We start from the raw sequence: 14,715 nt of genomic DNA, 5'->3' as shown, positions 1-14,715 counted from the left end.
GTTTCTACATCCTACTTTCCAATCATAAACAACACATTCAGAAATACTCATGCTAAATACTAATGAGAACACTGTAAAAAGTAATTTCAAAATGAGGCTAGTCAACTTGTGTAAAATTTCAAACACTCATGAATATATTTTACTGATACATCCCTCAGAATGCCTACTGCAGATGATTGTTTAAAAAGAAACATTACATGTTAGTAACCATATACGTTGATCATAAATAAAAATTCAAGTGAAACAGAAATTAAAGTTGATAAGCCAGTGTAAATTCAATAGGCTTTTTTCCCACTCTCTACTAATTTCAAGTATTTAATATGTAGAATAAAGACATTGGGTTGGGTTAAATTTGATGGACTATTAACTACATGAATTAATATCATGTTGTTAATGCCAGAATAAGAGTAATCTTGGTCCCATTTGAAGTAAAGCACCAAAAAGTGTTCTGTTACTGTCTTCTAGTACCAATAGATGCTACAGCATTTAATTCTTTAATATTTAGTGAAGTCAGCTTTTAACATGAGTAATAGAATTCAAAATATATAGAAATTCTTTTGTGCTCACTGACATTTCTCTACTTTGCAAATTAAAGGTCTCAACATAAAACTGATGCTCCTTATTACAAATAATGGAATGAGTATGCATTTGCAATTCTATTTCTAGGATGAACAGTAAACCAGTTTTGAATATATGTTTTCAAGGTTACTATATCTACTGAAGGCTTGAATATATTTAACAAAAACAATTCAAGGACTTTAAAAAGGTTAGGGTTCAATCATAAAACATATTGTGGTTTAGGCAATTCCATACTGCAGTCTTGATAAACTGACAGAAATTTAATAAAGGATGTTATAACATGTACCTCTTGTACACTTCATTTTATTTAAAGTTTATATATGATGGAAATGGCTATATGAACTCATGCAAATACCTGATTTTTAAAATCTCACTTGTTTTTTGAGGGGATGTGAGTTTGAATATATTAGTTTCTACAAAATTTAAGTGGTAATCTACATGTTTTAAGTGCAGACTATTCTAAAAATCTTACTGCACATAAAGTTAGGGTTCTTTACAAAAGTACAATAGTGGCTATATTCCAAAACTCATAAAAATAGTTGTGAGAAACCAAGAGGGAGAATTAAAATTTTTCTCAAAATAGCAGCTTCCTAGTGAAATTGTAGTGATGTACTAATCAGCAGAAAACTATTTCAAAAGTTAGCTGTGATATTCAGGCTAATGGTGGTATCAAGTATTTTTATTAAAGCAATTTTGTTTTAAAGAGAAATTAAAGAGAATTTATTTAAAGAGAATGAAAGAGAATGAAACCTTTAATTAAAGAGAAATTAAAGGTTAATTCAAATGATTCAGTGAATCTTTGGATCGTAACCAATGAGAGTGCAGTATTAAAAAGATTAACAATATAAACAAATGTGAATAATTATAGTGGGTATAATGTGGAAACACTAACACTAACAATGGGAAATGAGTTTAATTCCTACTGAGCCATGAGTAAGAATTGTGGTTTAGCACTTCTTTCTCAGGGACATGTCTCATTGTTTCTTGTGTTAAACAAAGTAATGTTAAACAGTTTAACAGTTGGAATGAGCCAAATTTGGAATTCATCTAAATGATTTTGCATGTATACCCCATCCTACTTATGTCCCAATAATAAATTTATGCATTGCATTTAATACTAAGCAATGGATCAAGTTACTAGTCTTTGGCACTTATTAATTTTAATTGATTGAATATGAAGTTTTGTTTAATTTTGAGCTGTAAAGCTAGTTTATAATGCATGGTATGTGATTATCCAGAAATAATTTTATAAAACAAATTATTTGAGATACTTTATGCAAATAGTATTTTGATAGATTTCTCTTTTTTCCCATGTGTTCTTTAAAGTCTAAAATAAAATTATCAATTTAATCTCCTTAACTATTTGTTATAAGTTGCAATTTTTGTATTCATTAAAAAAATAATAATCTGTGACTTTTGAGTGGTACTATCTGCCCTTGAATTACTCCTTCAAAATGTATTTGTAACCAGATAATGAAAATCTATTCCCTGAAGATGAATACTGATGATTAATAATGAAAAAATATTAAACAAGCATTTGGATATATATATATATATATATATATATATATATATATATATATAAAAAATCTGTTTAGGAATAAGTATTACATTATGATTATATTTACATACAGCTTACAAACAACAGAGCAATTGATTGTCAACAACTGACAAATGGTACACACCTTTTTTTAAATATATATATATATATATATATATATACACACACACACACACACACACATATACATATACATATCTCCATCCATCCCCAAGCAGAAAAAGAACTACTTTTCACAAAATAGTGCAAATCAAAAGTCTGAAAATATGATTTTCCTTATTTCAGTTGTAAAATATATGAACTTGCCTACTTTAAATCTACAAAGAGGAACAGGACACAAGATACCCCAGTTTATGAATCAGATACTATTACTGTATATGTTTGAAAAACACTATATCTTAAACAATGCATACTCACTGTGATATGAATTCATCATTCTGGTATAGAATGATGCAGTTTCACATGAAAGACTTATTAAGAATTCATCGAAAGAGCTGCCCATAACTTGCACATTAGCAATGTATGAAATAGTTCTGTAGTCAATGAGATGGTTAAACCTATTCTCATATTATTGTCTGCATTATGAAAAATTGCAAGCCCAGTCAAATGGCATGACTAAAACAAATATTTGGTAATAATCATGTAATTGCATGCTTACTTTTCCTCTCCTTACATGTAAACCTAGAGCAAAAGTAATGGCAGAATATTCTTTACAATATGGTAATGTGTAGATATACTATTCCTCTATAGAGGAAGCAAGTAAAAATATTATTTCAGACTATTGTCCTACCCAGTTTTGTTCATAGATCTTTCTTGTAAAATCATATTTTCATATTTTCAATTTTTTTTTTACAGATAATGCTATACAGGTATTTCGGTCTGCACACCCATAAGATATGCAGATGCTTTGTTCTTGTCCACTGTGCAACTGGGACAAAATATTGTAAAGAACTGCCATCGCTACTTAACAAAAGATAATATGTAACTGGTTATGGATAACAAGTTTTAAATGCAAATATCTACGTCTGTCGTATTCTTCTGAGAATTACTGTTGCCTAAAATCCAGTAAACAGTTGGTAATGCAAATTACAACTGAAGGTTCACTTGACAGTTCTGACTTTTCTGTGCCAATCTATTTCATTCCCATGTCAATGAATTTTACAAGCCACGCCACGGATCACTTATATCTTCACTCAGGCACTTTCCCTTCTTCCTTTTCAAAACTGACTATTGTAATTCTGTCTCTAGAACGCAATGAACCGTGAAGCACAATGTACTTCTGAATAATACAGGAAAGCTAGTGATTGATTCTCTCTATATATTTGGTAAGCATACATGGTAGGTTTATACATTTTTGGGTATTTTGTGGTAGACATTATAAAAGCTAGCGTGCAATTCAATTCAGATATAACCGAAGGGGGGCAAGAGTATGCAAACCCAAGATGGTAAGAGGAAAGGAACAATGTCAACCATAAATAAGAAATAAAGGGAAATGTTACATCCCCACTGGGCCTGAACCTTCAAATGCAAAACATCAATACAGTACTTTTAGCAAAAACTTTGGGGCAGCTTAGCAGCAGATACATCAACAAATGTTGAAGCAGTATTAGCATGACCTATTAAGAGGGCTGATTAATATTATCTAATAAGATACAAACATTTAAGAAAAGATGTCCAGCAGTATTTCCTCCATCATAAATATATAAAAACAAGGTAAGCTTCATACTTGAGTCCACAGTATGGGAAAATTGCATATTAAAATAGGAACAGAATCTGAACAATGTGCCAACTCTTTAGGAGAAAAATAACATAAGAGAAGAAACATAAGCCAATATTTAAAATATATATTTGATGTTACAATGTGTCAAATGATACTAAAAGCAAAAGAACCAAATACAGGAAATTGTGCTGCACAGGAGAAAACAACCAGTTTACTAATCATAGGAGTAAATCATCACCCCAACATATGCATACATTGTAATTTTAATATGTTGAGAAGATACAATATATTTTTATTCAGTTTTTAAAAAAATAAACTATAACCTCTTTAAGATGAAAATTTGCACAGTTAAACACATTCCAGTTTGATAGCAAGCTAACAATCATCAGTATGTAAATTAGAATTTCTGCATATTATGTGCATACAACTACACACAGAATCTTTTTAAAAAACAAGCTTAACATGTGACTTAAATTTCTTTCAAAAAGAACAAATAAGTTAACTGATCTGAATCACAGCAGTATTTCTTTTCAACTAAGACTTTTGGCTTTCGCTGTGTAGAATACATGGATCTGGATCTTAAAAAGCTACTCTAGCTGTAACCACAGGCTTGGACACCCCCAACGGGATTTAAAAAAAAATCTTGTCTAACAGGTTATGTCACAATCATTTCTGTGATCTTCACACCATTAAATCAGAAAGATGCAAACATGGTTTGATATGTTGCATAACGAACTGCTGCTGAACACTCGCAAGGCCAAAGTCCCTGGAGTTATAAAACTACTCATGCAGTTCTCTGGATGATGGTCATAGTTTCTATTATTAAAAAAAGACTGCTGAATTACATGGGAATTGTACTAATTCTCTAGAAAAATAAATTCAGCTAGGTCCCGCTTTACTTTTTCTACAGAACATAGAAACATTCTGAAGTTTTCTATAATGGATGGCTTTAGAGCTCAAATAAGCCTAACCTACATTAAACATATTATTTAAAATTACTCTGGATATTCAGTAATTACACTGAATCACTGGTGAAACATTCCTGAGTTTCAGTAATATTGGAATTAAATTTGACATTAGCTTTGCTTCAGTCAGGGCCCATACAAAGTAACTATTACTTAGTGTAATAGTAATACTTTAAAATTAGGAGTACTTTAGCTACAATTCTTCTGACAAACTCCAGATTCAAACTAAAAGTCAGGGAAGAAAGAGAGTAGAAGAACTGGAAGCTATCCATTAAATTTAAATTTCTCTTTAGCAGAATAATGGCACTTGGTAATCTGAACATTGTAACCTTTGACCCTTCTAAAAATAATCTATTATGTTTGAATCCCTCTCAACCTGTAATGAATTCAAAATGCCGGGGTCGGGGAGGGGAATATAACTTACATCTGTTCCTTTAATTAACTGTCGGCAAAATTCCAGGTCAAAGTACAACAAAGGATAAGAAGGCAAAACAGCCCCCTTTTGCTTCTTGTGTATACATTACTATTCAAAACATGATGAACACTTTCTTTAGAATAAGAAATGCAATTTAAAGCAGTGATCTACAGCACAGATATCACATATTGCTGACACACCACATGCATTCAAGGTTACGTTCAACAGTATGCATTCCCAGATTAGGGCGAGGGAGATAGTATCTTTAGCTCCCCCGCACACACCCGCATTACATTAACTATATGAAATAATCATAACTGCAATGGATTGATCAAAATATAGGCAGTGATTGTTTCCTTTGGAGAAAGAGAGCTGCCAAAACCCCCACTGCTTGAGAAATGATTTTAAGGGAAACTGATGCCTCAGTATTTCCAGCAGCCATTGCCTCTGTCCCTGGCATTTCCCGCTGGAGAACAATTGTCTTTTTTGAAGCTTCTGAGTCTGTTCAGTGACAAAATTTAGTCATTCCGCAGCAAGCACCCTGAAAAACTCCCTTGCCTAAACTTCAATTGTTCTTGTATGTTCCAAAGATTATCGACTTACAAAAGTAACATTAAAAGGAGCACTGATGAGTAGTCATGGTTGGAAAAGCCCACGTCCCATTTTCTCAATCTTGTTTTAAATGTACGTCATCTTTCAAAATCCTAACATGTAGACAAAGCAACCCTGTTTCCTGGGTGGGGAAGACATGTAAACATGGCTCCACAGGCCTTAAAACTGCATTGTAACCTATGCTGTCTACTTATAGCCCATTCATTCTGAAGGGGCAACATCCTGGTCACATATACATGTCTCAGTAGCTGAACATTATGCTTAGGAGGGCAAGAGTGGAAGGATGGAAGAGGAAGACTACTCTAATGTTCATGACAAAGTGCATTTCAACCGCCATCAGAAGCAATGACAGTATTCCTCTCCCACAGAATTGATTGCACTAACTCAGAGGTCCAAAGTCCTACTAGAATCTCTGAGGCACTCTTGGTTCCAAGAGACAAAAAAAAAAAAATATCACAATTCATTAGTCTTGCAGAACTTTAGACTGAGAAAACTAACCCGTTTATTATTTCTCAGGAAAGCCAAAGCTTCATTTTGATAGGGATCACATTCACCATTTCCTCCAATCTTCTCAAGACTCACAGTGTTGAAATGGGAACTGATCAGCCTATAACGGATTGCACATCACCCAAGGAGAACCAAAGGCATGGAAAAGGCATAAAGTATATTTTATACTGTTTCACAATGACATTTATGGGAGAGGGGAAGGAGGGCTAGAATATGAGGTTTTATTGCTGTTTCAGTACAAAATATAGTATAGTATCTAAAATGAATTGAATAAGATCACAGAAGCCAGGATTTTTCAGATGATAGGATGAAGATTGTAGATGTTGCTCAAAAAAGAATTGGGCAAATGGAAAAAATATAGGAAGGACAACAAAGTTAAACCTGGGATATTAGTTGCATATTGAAACTTGGGGATCGGGACTGCTTAGTCAGAGGAGCTCCTGGTGAGTGGACATCTTTACCATTTCCAGCTTGGCCTAACCGGTCCTCTTGTAGACTAATGGTTGAAAAACGATTGGAGTTGCCAGCTGCTAAGTTAGTAACACCATCACCGCCAATACCAACATTGGAACCCGTTTGACTGCCATTCACATAGTCAAATGATTTACTGGAAGAAGCACTTGCAGTTCGGATCAGGCTCACACTGCTGGCTTTTGGTACCACCTGCCCAGCAGGCAAACTCAAATGTTTCTTTGTGGGAGTCATTTCAATTGCATCTGTACTGAGGTCAACTGATTGATGTAGGTACTGCTTACGGACAGATTCTCGAGGGCTGTCTGTGGATTTGGTAGCCGAGACGATCTCCTTATCCTTGGCCAAAAGCCCAGCAACTCCTTTCCTTAAGCTGCCCCTCTGAGATGTGGATGAAGGTCTGGTCCCAGCTGGCTGGCTGCTAAGCGATGCCCCAGAGGAAAACCCTTCATCAGCATCATTGAAGTTCACAGACTCTTCTCTTCCACTGACTCCTTCAGCATCTGAAAACATCAAAGATATCAGATTAAGAAACTATAATACTATGATACGATTTTAAAGGTGGTTAGGATTGCACACAGATATTTTCTTCAAACAAATTTGTATTGCAAACATTTTTGGGGAAATTTAAACTTCAAGTTACATTATTTTTATTTTATTGAAATTGTTTTTTCACTGCAGTCCTGAACAGAGGATTTGTTGCACAATTGTTAAATGGACTCACTTTTTAAAAGACGTGCCTAGGACTGCATCCGTAAGAGTAACCTTTCTGAAAAAGTCATAAACCATTCGTGTTTTACTACATAACTACTAATAATGTGTAAATTATAATAATAAATTTGTATATGGCTGCAATCTTAGCTTCACATTAAAAAGCATATTAAATACAGAGGACTTTACTTCTGAGGAATGTTTATGATTGCTCTTAATGAATGTGACCAAAAACACACTCTTCCAAAAGTAAATTCTCTTGGAAATCTTCCTGGCTGTGCTTGTACATAAAACTAAGTCAGAATTCATTTAAATAGAGAATAATGGGTTCTTTGGCCAATTTGTAGTTTGCTTTCACTTCATTTTTTCCACTCTAACTCAGATTGTACCTCTCGCTATCCTAGAGGCAAAAAGGGCAATTCTGCTTGAGCATTTGCAGGGTTCTATGAGATGGAGACTTTGGTGCACGCAAATGTTTCTGTATGTCAGCATCTGAGTGTATTATTTTATTTATGTGAATGTTGGGTGTGTGCATGTGTCACTGTGGGGTTTTGTAGAATATGTTTTTATTTGTCTGTGGGAATTGCTTGCAGGAGTTTTTGATATTATGTGTGTTTCTGGATAGTTTCAAATGTTAATCGTTATCATGATGTGGAAGCATTATAAACAAGAGGATGGGTTATTTACAATGCAGAAGCAGGTCTCCATAGCTGATGCTGTATCTGTAAAATTTTATTTACTTTTATCCAACTTAGTGCTTAACCAGTCTCTCAACTCACTCTGTCTTCCAATCAACTGTTTGGACATCATTGTTCTAATCTAATCCATAATTAGGCAATACTGCTCTGTTTTGTAAAGTAATCCCCAGTTTACAATTATCCTGACATTCATCTCTTCCACATCACAAATCTCGTCCACAAAATAATCATATTGACAAATGGAAATATGTAGAATTAAATCTGACAGCCAAGAGAATGCACATTTTATAGACTGAAAGGATATTTTTTACTATTTTCTAAGCAATATTGATTTATTTACTTCATAATTCTAAACATTAACACAACACTGCCCTGTAAAATAAGAAGGCCCCCTTAGGTTAAAAAAAAAAGTATGCCTTGTATTTTCATATAATGCTTCCCAATACATCAAAGATTATGTTTAAAAAAACAAGCCACTTTGTATATGGTATTCTTCACACAAAAAGTTAAAATGCTATTTGAAAGGAAAGACTGTCCTGAAAGTAAAAGCGCCTTCTAGACTCTTCTGTTCGACCACCATGCAAAGCTAAGTGAAAGTGCCTTTGACCGAGCAGCAGAGGCTACTGCCTTCCCACCACCACCTCTCTTAACCCCTCCTTACTTTAATGGAGAGAACACAATCTCCAGAGGTGTTTCCGAGTCAGTTTCCATGGATACATCTCAAGTTTTACAATCATTTGGCAAGGATAAAATGGCATAAACTGGAAGCAATATTTGTACTATTGTTGTTTTACAATGATGTTTGCAACACTGTTGTTTGGTATAATTAATAATCATGTTGTAAAATTATCCATTCCATTTGGAGAAAAGAGTCAGAGAGGTTCGGTGTGAATTTTCCGAATGCCACCACCATGCAGAGGCCAAGGCAACTCAGCAGTGCTTGAAAGTGAAAAAGGGACAAAACAACATGCAAGGTAGGATCTCTCAAGCCACCAGGTACTCAGAAGTTGAATTTGAGCAATATACAGATTTCACTTTACTAATAATCATAAACATACTCTTTGGCTTCAATGGAAACACAGTGATTTGGGAAAAAGCTTACTTTTCTCACAAAAAGTGCAAATATATTCTGCACCAAAGCCCTTGGAGGCAATAAAGCTTGTCAGAGAAAGAACCAAAATATAAACTCAAAAGGACACATCAACCGCTTTTTTATCCTCCTGAAATATTTTTAAAATTAGTGTTAGCTCTGCACCCTCAACAGGTACAGGCTTCATCAATGGTCCCAACACTATTATTCATACTCAAAAGCTCCTCTTCCATAACTGATGTAAGCACACTCCAAGTACACACTAATCCTGACAGCATTATGTTTCTACTGTTTTGTTAACTTACAGAGAATATTTACATAAACTGACCCAAGATATTGCAAAAAAGATTGATTGTTCATTATATACTTGGAATATTTAAAATCAAGGATAAATAAGAAAGTTCAAATCAAAACAATTTTTATTATGGTCATAGACCAGCATAATAAGAAAGATAAGTTTGTGCCATTTTGTTTACACATTTTTAAAAATAAGGAATATTTACCAATTTTATTTCGTGCAAGATCAGTGAGACCAATCCAATCACCAAAAGAGGGTAATTTAACGAACTGTGATTTTCTTTTATGATAAGACAACGCCAAACTTTTCCTGTCTCGGATCACAGTAAAAACAGCTTTGCTCACATAAAATATCATTTTTAAAATACTTTTCTGTGTATGTTACAGTACTCTTCACTTTATTTGTCTAGAAGACATTTAGGATGATGATGTTAGTTATTACTGCAACAACACATAATCTAAATGTAACTAAATATATTTAAAATATTAAAGAAAGAAGTGCATCTAAGCAACCCTTTTTCAAAAGAAGGTTTGAGAATTTGTGTGAGAATTTCTGAACCTCCTTCTGGTCATGCACATGCAACATGTAGTCAGTACAACAAAATAAAACCAGTGGGAGAAAAGTTGAGGTTAGGGCTCATTTACTGACCATGCTCAGATTCATTCAGTTCTAGGAGTAAATTCTATACTTCACGCTTCCATCATTTTCCAATAATGCCTCTCCTCTTCAGACACTGTAAACTCTCTGACTGCACAATGGATTCGGGTATAATAAATAAGGAACCCTAATCCTAACCCTAACTCTAAAGGGGCTTTTTTTGCGATTAGCTTTCTTTGGAGCAACCGTGAAGCATGTACAGCACATAACTGGCAAATGCTATTAAAGTTGAAAGAATTTAAAATATCAACAATGCCAAAAGACTGCACTAAAGACAGAAAAGAAGCTCTATAGAAATCAGTTAAGATATGGGGATTAGCAAAGTATAAACTCATATCTGCATTGCTGTTTGAATACTTCTGCACCAGCACCAAGGAGACAGTAGATTAATGACATGCACTGAATAAAATGAGAATCTCTTAGTAACGAGTTAATATGAAGAATACCACTGTATAAGGCTATATGATTTTTTTCTCTCTCCAAGTTCATATTACCTAGTTTGAGACACAATCCTATAAATAGCACAATGGCAATTTAATTCCACTTCAATCCACTCATATTAGTCTCATGAACAGATGAGGAAACATTTCAGTGAACTGGAAGTTTGGTATATTAAATAGTATGCGAAAAGTGCTTCCCCTTTTCCTTCTAATATTAAATTATTTGCTGTATATGCTGTAAGGCAGGGTTTCTCAGCCTTGGCAATTTTAAAATGGGGGCTGAGGAATTCTGGGAGTTGAAGTCCCCCCCATCTTAAAGTTACCAGGGTTGAGAAACCGTGCTGTAAGGAATTCCAGGTTGTGAAAACAGTATCAATATTTCTACTTGACACATTCTTTTATTGCATATATACAAATATATATTTAGCAGACTTAACATGCTCAGTAACAGGGTGTTCCAAACAATCCCAAAGTTATCAGATGTGACTTTAGCCATGCTAAGCTAGATATCACACAGATAATCAAGGCCCACAATGTTAGAATAAATAGTCTCAGGCCTGAAGCTAGGCATAAAGGGGTATGTGTAGAAAGAAGGGAAGAGAAGAAAGTATACCTGTGGCGAATGGAATGTACTCTAAAGCAAAAGGGAACTCTTCTTGGGAAGAAAGAGACAGGATCCTCCCCCAGCCATGGCCTTACTGACTTATGCCACCTCATCTCTGTCCTACCCTCTTTTGTGGCTGGTGTCAAGTTGGGCTCCGGTGAGCCATGCTCAGGGGTCCTGAGCACCAGTGCGTCCCCCTCTTGCTTGCGTTTGATCCCTAGGTCAGTGGAGCCGTGCAGGATCGGAGATCCGGGAATGCTCATGTCAGCATCATTTGAGAAGTCAAAGCCATCTGGGATTCAACATATAATATTTTAGTGTCTTTCTACTCTTTCCCTAATCATTACAACCCAGGGAGGGAAATGAAGGTGTACACGGAACACACAAAACCATCACCTGCACTTTTCTCAAAGGAAGTTGAACAGCACCATAAAAATAAGTGGATGTCATGTACTGTGTGCAAGAGACATGCATGCAACACTTCTGCAGTAAGGACATAAATGATGAAGGATTTGCAAAAATAGGATTACTTGTGTTTAGGATCAAGAATCCAGAATGGAAACAAAAAACAGAGAATTAGCAAAATACATCAATAAATATCTAACAAGAAATGTAATAAAAGTTCAGATTTTATGTTTTTGCAGTCTACTGTATATTCACCAATATAACTGTAAAAAAATAGCCAAACCATACACAGGATAAGCTGTTATTAACAGAAACTGGCATGCTTCCAATTTCACATTTGCTTTTCTTTTTGCTGGCAGGAGTGATTTTTAAAGATTTGAAGCTGCTCTCTATGAAGACTAAGAAAATTCTTAAATTATACCACATACAAAATACTTGGCATTTATCATTATGTTTGCAGAGCACAGGTCCTGAAAATATGATTAAGAATTAATATTAAAATACCAGTTACTTATTTTATCAATGAAAACCAGAGATAACATTTCAATATTGTCTAGCTTCCGTTGTTATTTTGGAATTTTATACATACACACACACCTTAATATACCATAAAAAAAAAAAAAAACAGCAATACACATCCCCAAAAGTCAGAGATATAGATTGTGAATTGTGAAAGACTTTGAAAAAGAAAAAAATCCAAGCCTAAGTCTCCAGAGATACTATCTAGCTGGATTGCCCACAGATTGCAGATACAGTCATACCATCAAAATAATTACCTTCCAACAATTAAAAATAAAACGCAGAATGATCCAACCTATAGAATGTAGAACGTGATTACAACAATTTTTAAGTTTCATTCAATTTCCATATGATGATATACCACTTATATCACTTAACCTTTTCTAGATTTCCCAAAATATAAAATAGGGAGAAGTCTTACCTTATTAAAATATGCAGTCACGGTTACATATCTGCACAGATATGTAATTAGCAATACAGAAAATAATTAGCACTATGCCTATATACCTGAAGCTAATAATCACATTCAGGCTTAGAAGATAGTATTTGGCAGTGGGGGTGAATAATACCATGCTACAATCTTCGCTTCGCGTTATAAAGACTTACCTTCTCTTCTCCAGCGATGTCGGCGGATTGAAGCTGTTGTAATAGCTGTCCGAGAAATTCTTGGCACTGTTGGAGTAACCTCTACTTTCAAAACCTTCTGTCCTCCTTGTGATGCATCGGGAGCATCAAAGGGTAATGAATTCTTCATTGCATTTGCAACCTATTACAACAGTAAAATGCTGTATAAGTTGGCTATCAAAAAAGAAATTAAAAGACGACTACAGAAGAAAACAGTGACAACCAAACTTTAGGATTTATATTAAATAACTACAAATAGTTTAACTATATATAGCTGAATCTTTGTATTTTTATGTTCTGTAATTCCACATCAGGATGTATATTCCATTCTACCTCCTGTCAGATGTGTGCCCCTTTCGTCAAATTTTACCTATAGAGTTGAGAAATACCGTATTAATTTTGCTATAACATATTTAACTAGCCTTTTCTGGGCTGCTGTGAAACTCTAGATGAGGATCTGTATGTACAGCCCCTTTCTTCAACTGCCAAAGTCTCCTTTGATTGTGCTTTCACTGGTACAACTGCTGAAAATCAACAGTATGGTTTTCCCACTGTTTGGGAAAACATACTGTGTCACAACCCAAGGATCAGACATGGAGAAGCTGGCCCTCCAGTTCCCCAGACCTATACATGCACCCTTCTTGCTGCCAACCACAGGCCCACCTGATTTGTTCACCTCCCAAAGGACGTGATTTTTTTAACTGTCCCATTCTACCAATTTCCATCAGTCAAATCAGATGAGTAGGAAAAGGGTTAATGTGCTTTATTCTAGAGATGCTAACTCAAAAAACAATAATTTTTATACCAGTTCTAGCACAAGTGCTCACAAAGGTTACTTCTTTTCAGCAGTTAAAGGTACTTCTTAGGGCAATGCTGGTTGGTTATTCTATGAGCTGCAATGCTGGTTCCAGGGGCATTAAGTGGGGAAGGCTTGTTTACAGAAACAGGCTAAACCAACCAACCACCCTTTGTCCAACACAATAAACTATGTAGGGTTCATTAAAAATGAAAGGGAATGCTTCTGATTTCCTTGTAGCCATATGGGGGAAGTGGGAGTTTATCAGCTCCAGAGCACTCATATAACCTTAAAACCATGCAGAGTTCTTTTCAATCACAAATACTGTTCAAAATGTTAATTTACAACAATGCTTTAAAATGTTGGCACTACATCTGGCTCTTAGAAAATTGGATGGAATTTGCTTTAATCAAAAAAAAAAAAAACCCAGAAGGCTGAAAGTCACTGGCAGACAACCCTTTTTTTAGGACTAGGGCAGGGATATAGACCGAATTATAAAAAGGCAAGCAGCTAACTTCTCTTTTTTAATGAAAAGGAGACCAAAAAAGGGAAACATTTCTAAATAAAAATGCAGAATAGAATGGAGAGAAGGACAGCGGGTATAAAGAAATTTTTTTAAAAAGGTTGGAAAGGAAAATATGATCATTTGTATAATTACAACATGAGCAAATCAAACAGGACCTTCAATCAAATTAGTGTTTGGTTCAGCTTTTTCAGTTGTAGTCAAGAATAAAAGCTGAATTCAAATATCATTCTACCTTTAGGCTTTTTAACATATTAGAGGAAACTTAGCAGCAGAATTTATTTTTTATTAAAATCCATTTAGTAGTGTATTTAGTTATTTACTAAAGGAACATTTAGTAACAAAATCAGAAGCATTTAAAATGTTGTCTTGAGAAGCACACAACTAGATGTTCTAGCCAGCAACAATTAATCAAGCAAGCATTTAACCAAATCTATCAAAGATTAAAAAATGCATTCTCATTTGGCAAGACAATTCCCTTGCAAAATGGGCAACATTTAATTAAATCCAGGCAAAGCAC

The 14,715-nt window shown here is 34.6% G+C and overlaps 1 protein-coding gene across 5 annotated transcripts in view; it reads right to left on the bottom strand.

Annotated features, from left to right (window-relative positions):
* Nucleotides 1–2,275: 2,275 nt before the first annotated feature.
* HYCC2 (hyccin PI4KA lipid kinase complex subunit 2) overlaps nt 2,276–14,715 on the bottom strand; it is a 48,535-nt gene continuing 36,095 nt past the window's right edge. For 3 of the 5 annotated variants that reach the window (XM_025166513.2, XM_025166512.2, XM_007427999.4), the window contains 3 exons: nt 12,859–13,018; nt 11,453–11,620; nt 2,276–7,333 (listed from right to left, as the gene is read on the bottom strand). In XM_025166513.2, coding sequence (XP_025022281.1) covers nt 6,735–7,333; nt 11,453–11,620; nt 12,859–13,018 — 927 coding nt within the window. In that variant the 3' untranslated portion in view covers nt 2,276–6,734. Of the gene's footprint in view, nt 7,334–7,554; nt 11,621–12,858; nt 13,019–14,715 lie in introns of all 5 variants that reach the window. The other 2 variants (XR_015795184.1, XM_025166514.2) reach the window with 2 other exon arrangements.

This window comes from Python bivittatus, unplaced genomic scaffold (assembly GCF_059951505.1).
Source record: "Python bivittatus isolate LINGU-HERP-01145 unplaced genomic scaffold, Pbiv_v1 ctg000200_np1212, whole genome shotgun sequence".
Lineage (NCBI taxonomy): Eukaryota > Metazoa > Chordata > Lepidosauria > Squamata > Pythonidae > Python > Python bivittatus.
Note: the sequence above shows the minus strand (reverse complement) of the source record. Positions and strands in the feature narration are given on the sequence as shown.